We start from the raw sequence: 13,156 nt of genomic DNA on the forward strand, positions 1-13,156 counted from the left end.
TTTCTTGATCATCCTGTTGAGAATCCTAAGAAGAAGCACGCATGTATGCGATACTTGACCTGTGAAATATACAAATCAAACTGCGCATTTTTGGTATTTACGTCCAAGGCATTCGTAAAAGATTCGAGGTAAAAGGCTCGGCTGGCCACAATGCAGACAGTTCACCTTTAGAACCAATAGAATTCGGTAGGCTGTCGGATCTTGTCTGACATCACAATTTTAGATGTCTTTAGCCAATAGGCATGCAGTTCCAAAGGAGGACACAATCGCCTTTTGAGATTTGTAGCTTGGGAAAAAAAATCCCTTCTGCTGTTCATGATGCTTCACTAGTGGTATGTCGATACCACCTACCCAATTTCATTATTTTGGGCCCGTTTAGAGGCATTAGGGTTCTGTTGCTACATTAAAAAAAATAAAAAATAAACGTTAAATTGCCTGAATAGGACGTGTCTTTTGAAAGCAGCGTCTCTAACGCTTTTGTTTCGTAGTTTTCTTATTTTTTGTATGCCTGATTTCTTCGGCTCCTGGGTGGGTGGTGTCACACTAGTACTACAATGATCGAACGACCAGAATCTACAGTTGCCAGCATTGCAGTAAGTGTTATTCTGATCACATTAAATCAATGTTGATATTCTGTCTCGCGTGAACTGGATTTAAACATTTCCATGAATGAATTGAAACCAATGACTTTATGCAACCGACGTTGTCTCCAACGTTAGAACTCCATTATGGTCCATGGCAATACCATAAGAGGAATGTGACCGAAAATGCTGATTTCATATAGACAATTCCTATTCCATATAGCTCTCGGCCAGAGTACGGGTTTATTCGACTCCATTCTCGCTTATAATTGACAAGAAGAGAAGGGTTCCGCGCCCGGTCGTGGAGAGGAATGGACATGTATACTTATGCAATCCACAAGGGAATTTGTAAGATGATGTTTCCATTCCTTTTTTTGTTTCCATACCTAGCCTATTTTTTTAAATGTGCGTCCGTGATGAAGCCTATTATGTAGTCTTTGATGATGTCATTATAGGCCTAGGCTATAAAAAGTGGTCTTAGTCAAATATTGATTGAACATGTTCAGTTCATTATTGTATTAGAATGCAGAAAAACGTGATCATTTGACACATTTGCATTGGCTAACAGAGAATCCGAATGCAGTTGCTGTCATCCAGCTAACCCTGGTGTGCTTTTCATTCTGCACCACACACATCTTTATTCACAGTCCTCGGATCTCGCTCTCTTCTCATTCTCTCTCTTTCTGTCTCATACTCATGTATTTTATACCTATGTCAGTCCCTCTTCAAAAGGTCCCCAATAATTCTAGTTTCTACCGTCTGTTAGTGTTAACTCCAGGTGATGAGAGAGCTGAGATTACATCACAGCAAAGTTATATAACCCAGCATGAGGGAGTATGGAAATTGCTTTGGGGCCATTTAAAATCACTATGTGCCTGTACACATAGTGAACTGTAAACAACAGCAAGATAACTAACTGTAAACAACAGCAAGATATCAATATTGGATTGACGGTCATGAACCCTTTATGTATGTGACCTTTTGCTTGGACCTGTTATTTTCCACCAATAATGTACATGTGTAAATTGAAAAACTCTTAATTGCCACTAGGGTTGCAAAGGGTCAGAAACTTTCCGGTAAATTTCAGACATTTTTCCAGAAATTTTCCATGAGAAGTTAAGCCTGGGAATTTTGCTTAAATTCATTTAAAAAAAGTTAGCTTACAACAGTGAACCTTTTTTGTGGGATACACAAGTTCTATGTTCATTCTAGGTATTGTAGCATATTGCAGCATATTTTGGTTAAACTATCCCCAATTCAATGGAATTGCAATCCTCTACATGCACAGTGCACTCTCCCATCACATGTACAGCTGATTCTCAAGATCTTGCACACTAATGAGATGCTATTGAGCCCACACTACTACACTGTCTGACCAAGGACTACAAGCTTTCTGGTAAGTTTTAATTACAATACTGGGTGGGGTGAATGTATTTTATATTACATACATTATGTTTTGTTAACTAGTAAATAGTAGCCTACAGCAAAATGTGTTTAAATCATTTCTAACTTGTTAACCATTTCTGCTCGTTAGTTTTTGCTACCATGTGGGTTTTCCATACATGTTTAATTTTAAAACATTTATCTAACAAAGGAGTTGATTAATGTAACTGCTTAACTATTTATCTGTAAATGGAATTGTTTTAGTTTTTTTACTTCTTTTTTTTACAGGAAAATGCCATGGGCACTATCTGATGTGTGAAGACATTTTACTACAGCTAATGTAGAAGGAAAAGCTGTGGACATTTGCAAATACTGTGCCAAAGTATATGTGAAGAATGCAACAAAGATGCAGAATCATCTGACCAAGTGCATAAAGTCTCCTCAGCCCTCACAACAAACAACTCTGACAAAAGTCCCTCTACTTCTATTCGAGGTGAAAAGGATGAATCAGACACCTTATCGATAGCAACAGCTCATGAACTTCCTGGAATAAAACTTTTTTTTTTGACTCAATGGAGGAACTTAGTCAGAGAAATGCTGAGGGATACTTGCTCGAGCTGTGTATGTGACTGGTTCACCTCTGATGCACACAGGCAATGTGTATTGGAAGAGATTTTTGAATGTTCTTCGCCTAGCCACCCCTCCAACCAGACATGCTTTATCTACTCATTTATCTACTCATTTGCTTATCTACTCATTTATCTACTCAACCAGTATTATACAAGAGCACAGACACAAGGGACAACAGACACACCGGTCTCTACATTGCAGATGAGCTGAAGGCAGTCATCAATGACCTTGGACCACAGAAGGTATTTGCACTGGTGACAGACAATACTGCAAACATGAAGGCTACTTGGTCTAAAGTGGAGGTGCCCTACCCTCACATCACACCCATTGGCTGTGCTGCTCATGCATTGAATCTGCTCCTCACAGACATCATGACACTGAAAACAATGGATACACTCTACAAGAGAGCTAAGGAAATGGTTAGGTATGTGAAGGGCCATCAAGTTATAGCAACAATCTACCTCACCAAGCAAAGTGAGAAGAATAAGAGCACCACATTGAAGCTGCCCGGCAACACCCATTGAGGTGGTGTTGTCATCATGTTTGACAGTCTCTTGTAGGGGAAGGAGTCTCTCCAAGAAATGGCCATATCACAGTCTGCCGATATAGACAGCCCTACCAAGAGGATCCTCCTGGATGATGTATTTGGGAGAGAGGGTAAGCAGCCTGAAACCCCTGAAACCTATAGCAGTAGCCATTGCACGGATTGAGGGAGTCCATGCCATCCTGTCTGATGTTCAGACTGCTTGCAGATGTAAGAGAATAAATCCGTACTGTCCTGCCCACTTCACTGTTGATCAAAGCGGAGGAAACTGCAGTTCTGAAATACATCAAAAAGTGTGAAGACTTCTGCCTGAAGCCCATACAAATGTCGCAGAACTACATGTCGACCCCAAGTATGCTGGCAAGAGCATCCTGTCTGGTGTGGAGATCAACAAGGCCTATGGTGTCATCACTACCGTGTCTCACCACGTTGGCCTGGAGGAGGGCAAGGTTCTTGGCAGTCTGGCAAAATATACTTCCAAGCAAGGGCTTTGGGATGGAGATGTACCGGTTATATGGCAGTCGTGCCAACATATCTCATCAGCCACCTGATGGAAGGGAATTTGAGGATCTGAGGCTCTTTCCCCTGTTGCCTCCATCCTCCAAATCCCACCAACATCAGCCTCCTCTGAGCGCAACTGGCCCTTGTTTGGGAACACACACTCCAAAGCACGAAACAAGCTGACCAATACAAGGGTCGAAAATTGTCCGGGCAAATTTGAGGCTTTTTGAGCCTGACAACGAGCCATCCTCAATAAGGTTGGAAAGTGACAGTGAAGATGAGGCCTCAGTCTGATGTTCAAGACATGAACGCCTGAGAGGAAGACAACCAATGCTTTAGTTTCTAGACTATCATTTTACAGATGAATGTTGAAAACGTTTTTGGGATATGCGATGGGTCATTCAATATTCCCTTTTGTTGTTCAATGAAATTTCCCATATGAAGAATCGACTCATTTAATTAAAGTTCAATTTGCAACAATTACAGTTGAAGTCGGAAGTTTACATAAACCTTAGCCAAATACAGTGCCTTGCAAAAGTATTCGGCCCCCTTGAACTTTGCGACCTTTTGCCACATTTCAGGCTTTTAACATAAAGATATAAAACTGTATTTTTTTTTGTGAAGAATCAAGAACAAGTGGGACACAATCATGAAGTGGAACGACTGAAAAATTGGGCGTGCAACATTATTCAACACCCTTTACTTTCAGTGCAGCAAACTCTCTCCAGAAGTTCAGTGAGGATCTCTGAATGATCCAATGTTGACCTAAATGACTAATGATGATAAATACAATCCACCCGTGTGTAATCAAGTCTCTGTATAAATGAACCTGCACTGTGATAGCCTCAGAGGTCCGTTAAAAGCGCAGAGAGCATCATGAAGAACAAGGAACACACCAGGCAGGTCCGAGATACTGTTAGAAGTTTAATGCCGGATTTGGATACAAAAAGATTTCCCAAGCTTTAAACATCCCAAGGAGCACTGTGCAAGCGATAATATTGAAATGGAAGGAGTATCAGACCACTGCAAATCTACCAAGACCTGGCCGTTCCTCTAAACTTTCAGCTCATACAAGGAGAAGACTGATCAGAGATGCAGCCAAGAGGCCCATGATCACTCTGGATGAACTGCAGAGATCTACAGCTGAGGTGGGAGACTCTGTCCATAGGACAACAATCGACTGTATATTGCACAAATCTGGCCTTTATGGAAGAGTGGCAAGAAGAAAGCCATTTCTTAAAGATATCCATAAAAAGTGTTGTTTAAAGTTTGCCACAAGCCACCTGGGAGACACACCAAACATGCGGAAGAAGGTGCTCTGGTCAGATGAAACCAAAATTTAACTTTTTGGCAACAATGCAAAACGTTATGTTTGGTGTAAAAGCAACACAGCTCATCACCCTGAACACACACCATCCCCACTGTCAAGCATGGTGGTGGCAGCATCATGGTTTGGGCCTGCTTTTCTTCAGCAGGGACAGGGAAGATGGTTAAAATTGATGGGAAGATGGATGGAGCCAAATACAGGACCATTCTGGAAGAAACCTGGGGTCTGCAAAAGACCTGAGACTGGGACGGAGATTTGTCTTCCAACAAGACAATGATCCAAAACATAAAGCAAAATCTACAATGGAATGGTTCAAAAATAAACATATCCAGGTGTTAGAATGGCCAAGTCAAAGTCCAGACCTGAATCCAATCGAGAATCTGTGGAAAGAACTGAAAACTGCTGTTCACAAATGCTCTCCATCCAACCTCACTGAGCTCAAGCTGTTTTGAAAACATTTCAGTCTCTCAATGTGCAAAACTGATAGAGACATACCCCAAGCGACTTACAGCTGGAATCGCAGCAAAAGGTGGCGCTACAAAGTATTAACTTAAGGGGGCTGAATAATTTTGCACGCCCAATTTTTCAGTTTTTGATTTGTTAAAAAAGTTTGAAATATCCAATAAATTTCGTTCCACTTCATGATTGTGTCCCACTTGTTGTTGATTCTTCACAAAAAAATACAGGTTTATATCTTTGTTTGAAGCCTGAAATGTGGCAAAAGGTCGCAGAGTTCAAGGGGGCCGAATACTTTCGCAAGGCACTGTACATTTAAACTCTGTTTTTCACAATTCCTGACATTTTAATCCTAGTAAAAATTCACTGTCTTAGGTCAGTTAGAATCACCACTTTTTATTTTAAGAATGTGAAATGTCAGAATAAAAGAAGAGTGATTTATTTCAGCGTTTATTTCTTTCATCACATTTTGCCGCAACTTTGGAAGTATGCTTGTGGTCATTGTCCATTTGGAAGACCCATTTGTGACTAAATTTTAACTTCCTTCCTTGAGATGTTGCTTCAATATATCCACATAATTTTCTTTCCTCATGATGCCATCTATTTTGTGAAATACACCATCCCTCCTGCAGCAAAGCACCCCCCACAACATGATGCTGCCACCCCCGTGCTTCACGGTTGGGGTGGTGTTCTTCGGCTTGCAAGCCTCCCCCTTTTTCCTCCAAACATAACGATGGTCATTATGGCCGAACAGTTCTATTTTTGTTTCATCAGACCAGAGGACATTTCTCCAAAAAGTACTATCTTTGTCCCCATGTGCAGTTGCAAACCGTAGTCTGGCTTTTTTTATGGCGGTTTTGGAGCTGTGGCTTCTTCCTTGCTGAGTGGCCTTTCAGGTTATGTCGATATAGGACTCGTTTTACTGTGGATATAGATACCTTTGTACCTGTTTCCTCCAGCATCTTCACAAGGTCCTTTGCTGTTGTTCTGGGATTGATTTGTACTTTTGGCACCAAAGTACATTCATCTCTAGGAGACAGAACGCATCTCCTTCCTGAGCGCAATGAAGGCTGCATGGTCCCATGGTGTTTATACTTACGTACTATTGTTTGTACAGATGAACGTGGTACCTTCAGGCATTTGGAAATTGGTCCCAAGGATGAACCAGACTTGTGGAGGTCTACAAATTATTTTTGAGGTCTTGGCTGATTTCTTTTGATTTTCCCATCATGTCAAGCAAAGAGGCACTGAGTTTGGAGGTAGGCCTTGAAGTACATCCACAGGTACACCTACAATTGACTCAAATGATGTCAATTAGCCTATCAAGCTTCTAAAGCCATGACATAATTTTCTGTATAAAGGCACAGTCAACTTAGTGTATGTAAACTTATGACCCACTGGAATTGTGATACAGTGAAATAATCTGTCTGTTAACAATTGTTGGAAAAATGACTTGTGTCATGCACAAAGTAGATGTCCTAACCGTCAAAACTATAGTTTGTTAACAATACATTTGTGGAGTGGTTGAAAAACGAGTTTTAATGACTCCAACCTAAGTGTATGTAAACTTCTGACTTACACTATACAGTTTATCTTGTCCTTTGGGTTCACATTGAACCGTTACCCTGCTACTAGTTAAAATTGTATTTGTCACATACACATGGTTAGCAGATGTTAATGCGTGTGTAGAGAAATGTTTGTGCTTCTAGTTCCAACAATGCAGTAATAACCAACGAGTAATCTAACAATTCCACAACTACTACCTTATAGACACACAAGTGTAAAGGGATAAAGAATATGTACATAAAGATATATGAATGAGTGATGGTACAGAACGGCATAGGCAAGATGCAGTAGATGGTATAGAGTACAGTATATACATATGAGATGAGTAATGTAGGGTATGTAAACATAAAGTGTCAGTTTAAAGTGGCTAGTGATACATGTATTACATAAAGATGGCAAGATGCAGTAGATGATATAGAGTACAGTATATACATATGAGATGAGTAATGTAGGGTATGTAATCATTATATTAAATGGCATTGCCACACAATGCCACTTAATATAATGATTACATACCCTACATTACATACCCGACATAGCATTGAGTGGCAAGTGATGCATTTTTTCCATCAATTTCCATTATTAAAGTGGCTTGAGTTGAGTCCATATTTTGGCAGCAGCCACTCAATGTTAGTGGTGGCTGTTTAACAGTCTGATGGCCTTGAGAGAGAAGCTGTTTTTCAGTCTCTCGGTCCCTGCTTTGATGCACCTGTACTGACCTCGCCTTCTGAATGATAGCGGGGTGAACAGGCGTTGGCTTGGGTGGTTGTTGTCCTTGATGATCTTTATGACCTTCCTGTGACATCGGTTGGTGTAGGTGTCCTGGAGGGCAGGTAGTTTGCCCCCCATGATGCGTTGTGCAGACCTCTACCCTCTGGAGAGCCTTACGGTTGTGGGCGGAGCAGTTGCCGTACCAGGCGGTGATACAGCCCGACAGGATGCTCTCGATTGTGCATCTGCAGAAGTTTGTGAGTGCTTTTGGTGACAAGCCAAATTTCTTCAGCCTCCTGAGGTTGAAGAGGCACTGCTGTGCCTTCTTCACAACGCTGTCTGTGTGGGTGGACCAATTCAGTTTGTCCGTGATGTGTACGCCGAGGAACTTAACTTACTACTCTCTCCACTACTGTCCCGTCGATGTGGATAGGGGGGTGTTCCCTCTGCTGTTTCCTGAAGTCCACAATCATCTCCTTAGTTTTGTTGACGTTGAGTGTGAGGTTATTTTCCTGACACCACACTCCAAGGGCCCTCACCTCCTCCCTGTAGGCCATCTCGTCGTTGTTGGTAATCAAGCCTACCACTGTAGTGTCATCCGCAAACTTGATGATTGAGTTGGAGGCGTGCATGGCCACGCAGTCGTGGGTGAACAGGGAGTACAGGAGAGGGCTAATGCGGTCGACATTTGATTGTGAGGAATCCTAAGTCAGGTGAAGAGAAGGACTTGAGTTCCTGTATGTTGTTATGATCACACCACTTCTCGTTAATCATAAGGCATACCCCCCCGCCCCTCTTCTTACCAGAAAGATGCTTGTTTCAGTCGGCGCGATGCGTGAAGAAACCAGCTGGCTGCACCGACTCCGTTAGGGTCTCTCGAGTGAGCCATGTTTCCGTAAAGCAAATAACGTTCTCTGATGTCTCTCTGGAATGCTACCCTTGCTCGGATTTAATTTGCAGAAATCATTTTGTTATCAGACCTGCGCAACGTTCAGTAGGAATTGTGGACCATTCCTCTTTACAAAACTGTTGGGATGAGATTTTACAGTTGGGATGAGTATTTGATGTTGGTGTGCTGTGCCTTTTTTTCTCCACACATAGTGTTGTGTGTTCCTTCCAAACAACTCAACTGTAGTTTCATCTGTCCACAGAATATTTTGCCAGTAGCGCTGTGGAACATCCAGGTGCTCTTTTGCCAAATTCAGACATGCAGCAATGGTTTTTTTTGGACAGCAGTGCCTTCTTCCGTGGTGTCCTCCCATGAACACCATTCTTGTTCAGTGTTTTACGTATCGTAGACTCGTAAACAGACGTTGGCATTCCAGAGATTTCTGTAAGTCTTTAGCTGACACTCTAGGATTCTTCTTAACCTCATTGAGCATTCTGCACTGTGCTCTTGCAGTCATCTTTGCAGGACGACCACTCCTAGGGAGAGTAGCAACAGTGCTAAACTTTTTCCATTTATAGACAATTTGTCTTCCTGTGGACTGATGAACATCAAGGATTTTAGAGATACTTTTGTAACCCTTTCCAGCTTTATGCAAGTCAGCGATTCTTAATCTTAGGTCTTCTGATATCTCTTTTTGTTTGAGGTATGGTTCCCATCAGGCAATGATTCTTGTGAATAGCAGACTCAAATTTGGCGAGTATTTTATAGGGCAAGGCAGCTCTAACCAACATATCTCATCTCATTGATTGGACTCCAGGTTAGCTGACTCCTGACTCCAATTAGCTTTAAGAGAAGTCATTAGCCTAGGGGTTCACATACTTTTCCCAACCGGCACTGTGAATGTTTAAATGATCTATTCAATATAGACAAGAAAAATACAATAATTTGTGTGTTATTAGTCTAAGCACACGGTTTGTCTGTTGTGACTTAGTTGAAGATCAGATCAAATTTGATGACTAATGTATGCAGAAATCCAGTTAATTCCAAAGGGTTCACATACTTTGTTTTGCCACTGTAGGTAGGCAGAGATGGATCTGGGCTTTGCTATAGGGCCTATTTGATGGTCAAAATAGCCTAGGTGTTTTTGTCCCTGCTACTACGGATTATCTGGTTTTATAAGCCACTTCTCTTTGACAGGATGTGCCCTGATTTTCTCCATTGACTTGTTTATAATTTTTTTTTTAGCACAGTGATTTTACTGTTACACTGAATCTGTTAAAATACGGAATGGGATGGTGAGGAAGGTTTCCCATCTGCCCCTTGGTCTATTTCGGGGCAGGGAGTCTTAGGACACATTTGTTATCACAGCCTATAACAATAACACAACTGTTATTACATCTTCAATCAGGGTTAAGGCTTAAATCCCCTCAAATCGACCAGCTTCTGATCGCTGTGGTGTTAATGAAGCTTGAGATGTGGAAAAGGATACACACGAAGATTGTCGTAGAGCTTTTTGGCTTAATACTCCACTAACTCCTTTTCTCAAACGGAAGCATTTAGGGCAATTGCCTACACACCTCCGACATACCACAACAATGCGTTTGCTCCCAAAGCAGCCCTGTTGTGTGTCTCCTGACTCTCCTTGTTACTATAGGAGTGAGAGGACACGTTTTCAAGGTGGTAGTGTCTGACTGGGCTGTTGTGTGGGTGTGACTAGTGTGGCCCCTCTCCCTTTTCTACCCCTGTGTTGTCCATTGGGACACGCATGAGAGGTCCTGTGAACAGGGGCGAGCAGTGATCAATTGTGTTTGCCTTGTGTAGCATGAGTGACAACGCGCTGGGAGAGAGAGAGGATGAGATTAGAGCAGGCAGAGGGAGGAATGGAGAAATACGGTACTCAAGAGAAGGAGAACACACAACTTGGGAACGCGTTGGCTGTCATCTGGTGTGAGATCCACTGCCTCCATGACGACGTCTCTCAGATGATGGATATGATGGATATGATACGACTTGTAAATAAACACAGGAGGATCAGTTAGAGTACCTTACCTCCTTCCTCTCCTTTTGTACCTATTTTTTTTGTAGTATTTTTACTCACCTAAAACCCATAACCCTGTTTCCGTTTCACCCCACTCTTTCAAAGGTGCTTTGTCACTCTGGGCCAGAGAGATACTAATCATGGCCTCTAAAACCAGCTCTTTGTCTCTCTGTGTGTCTGTGTACGCAGAAGTGCTTTTCTCACCCCAGGATATTCCAGAGTAACTCTGTGTGTTTTCTTCCAGCAGAGGAATCTGGAGGGGTATGTGGGGTTCGCCAACCTCCCCAACCAAGTGTACAGGAAGTCAGTGAAGAGGGGCTTTGAGTTCACACTAATGGTTGTTGGTGAGTCATTTTGTCTGCTTCTCTTTTTATGTGTGGGTCTCCCTGGTCGGGTTAATTTTTGTCTGTCTATATGTGTCTTCTCGTGAGTCTGTCTGTTTGTGAAAAAGGAACATGACGCATGTCATTTGAGGTCCCATATTTGTTTTGAATGAATTGTATAGATCAATGTGTGTTTCCTATCTCTCTGCATGGAATTGAAGTAAAAATGTCACCGAAAACTTTTAACTCTAGCTCTGTGAATTGGTAAACTGAGTGCATTTAAGAATTATTGAACCACAGAATTCCAATGAACTTGGAATGGAATCTGGTGGCTGAGGAGATTAGATGAGAGTGGAGGAGTGATTGGTTATACCAGCCAGGTCGCTCAAGATCCACTGTGAAAGTAGACATCCATCCAGGTAAACAGGACGTCAGGAGATTACTTCAAAACCGACCACTAGGGGCAACGGTGAATGCTATTAGAATCATGTTGGCCTGGATTTTGCTTTGTGGACTGTTCTGAGGGTCGTGTGTTCTATCCCAGTGCTAAGCACTTGTTTTTGATGTATATAACTTAACCTGCCTCAACGTAACCTTCGAAATATGACGTTCATGGACAAACTTCTGATTCTTCAGTGTGACTGTGAGAGCTGGTTGGTTATACATGCACACACACATTCACAGACCACAATCACATGTTTATTGAATTGTTACTCTGCATGAGGCGATTGATGTGAGGAAATATAGTATTGATCATACTTCACTGATGTAAGGGCTGCCTTCCATGGGAATCAAGACTGGATATATATATTTTTTGTCTTATGTATGCCAGCTGTGCACTCTTGCGCTTCCTTGCGACACACACACACACACACACACTCTTTCATTCTCTCACAGCCAACCAGCATGACATGTCCCACATACAGAATATCTCCCTCTGGTTTGGGTTTCCTGTTTGGTAAAGTAACACTGTGAAAGGGCTGCATGTGCCAGAGGGAGAGTGGCAGAATTCAATGTCAACAGGATTGGATTTCAGCCTTGTTACATATGGGCCTTTCCTTCCTTTTATCTCCAACCACTGCATACCCCAGCTGAGCCAAACATTACACATAACTAATGTGAAGTGTGGCAGAGAGAACAAACACAACAGTGCCCCGAACACAAAGATGAGACACTCACACTGACACACGGTATAACTTTCGCATTATAACTTTTACACTTTAAGACACTACTGTTGTGAAACTCTACCAGTTAAGACTTCTGGAACAAACTCCTCCATTCCAGCTCTGACAGACAGACAGGCACCCTCTCTCTGTGAGAGTTCTAGAGAGTGTTAGAGAACGCACACCCAGGCTCAGGGCCAGTAGAGCGAGCTGTAGCTGTAGTCGTGAGAAGATTGGCCTGTAATGGAAGCCAGCTGGGTTCACTGTTTTGACAGACTGAGGCTCTTTTTGGGAATCCGCTCGCCTGTTAGAGCCCACTTGGAAGTGTCTCCACTGTTCCAATGTCACTCTGTGAGACTGACGCCACAGGACTTTGGCTTGGGGCTATTTCTTTCCCTCCAAAATTCTGGAATGGAAAAAACCTGTTTCCTGGCCTTTGGGCCAGCTGGCAGAATTTCTGTACTGAACCTGGGAAAGATTGGAGAGAGCCGGGCTGCTCTACAAAGCAGGTTGTCCAAATCCATGATATACTATAGGAACAAAGTTGAGGCTAAATAGACTACTGTTACAGTTCACCTCACAAGACTTAAGAATTTACAACACTTGGAGCTTGAGCTTTTCTTTACTCACAGTCAGTGCCAATAGTAGATCCCAGTCTCTGTTTACAATGACGGCCTATACCGGCCGAACTTGGATGACGCTGAGCCAATTGAGCACCACCCTATGGTACTCCCAATCATGATGTGATATGAGCTGGATTTGAACCAGGGACTGTAGTGACACCTCTTGCACTGAGATTTCTATGATTCAGTTCACCCAAGTTTTTTGATCGACACGGAGTGTACAAAACATTAAGAACACCTTCCTAATATTGATTTGCACCCCCTTTTGCCCTCAGAACAGCCTCAATTTGTCAAGGCATGGACTCTCTACAAGGTGTCAAGTGTTCAACAGGGATGCTGGCCTTTGTTGACTCCAATGCTTCCCACAGTTGTTTCAAGTTGGCTGGATGTTCTTTGGGTGGTGACACATTCTTTATACACA

The 13,156-nt window shown here is 42.4% G+C and overlaps 1 protein-coding gene across 5 annotated transcripts in view; it reads left to right on the forward strand.

Moving 5' to 3' along the window:
• The first annotated feature begins 286 nt into the window (after nt 1-286).
• LOC118396568 (septin-7-like) overlaps nt 287-13,156 on the forward strand; it is a 29,039-nt gene continuing 16,169 nt past the window's right edge. The window contains exons 1-2 of one of the 5 annotated variants that reach the window (XM_052465668.1): nt 287-593; nt 10,871-10,970. In XM_052465668.1, coding sequence (XP_052321628.1) covers nt 555-593; nt 10,871-10,970 — 139 coding nt within the window. In that variant the 5' untranslated portion in view covers nt 287-554. Of the gene's footprint in view, nt 594-893; nt 930-10,438; nt 10,601-10,870; nt 10,971-13,156 lie in introns of those variants that run through there. The other 4 variants (XM_052465670.1, XM_052465671.1, XM_035790841.2 and 1 more) reach the window with 4 other exon arrangements.

This window comes from Oncorhynchus keta, chromosome 17, assembly GCF_023373465.1.
Source record: "Oncorhynchus keta strain PuntledgeMale-10-30-2019 chromosome 17, Oket_V2, whole genome shotgun sequence".
In the NCBI taxonomy this organism is placed as follows: domain Eukaryota; kingdom Metazoa; phylum Chordata; class Actinopteri; order Salmoniformes; family Salmonidae; genus Oncorhynchus; species Oncorhynchus keta.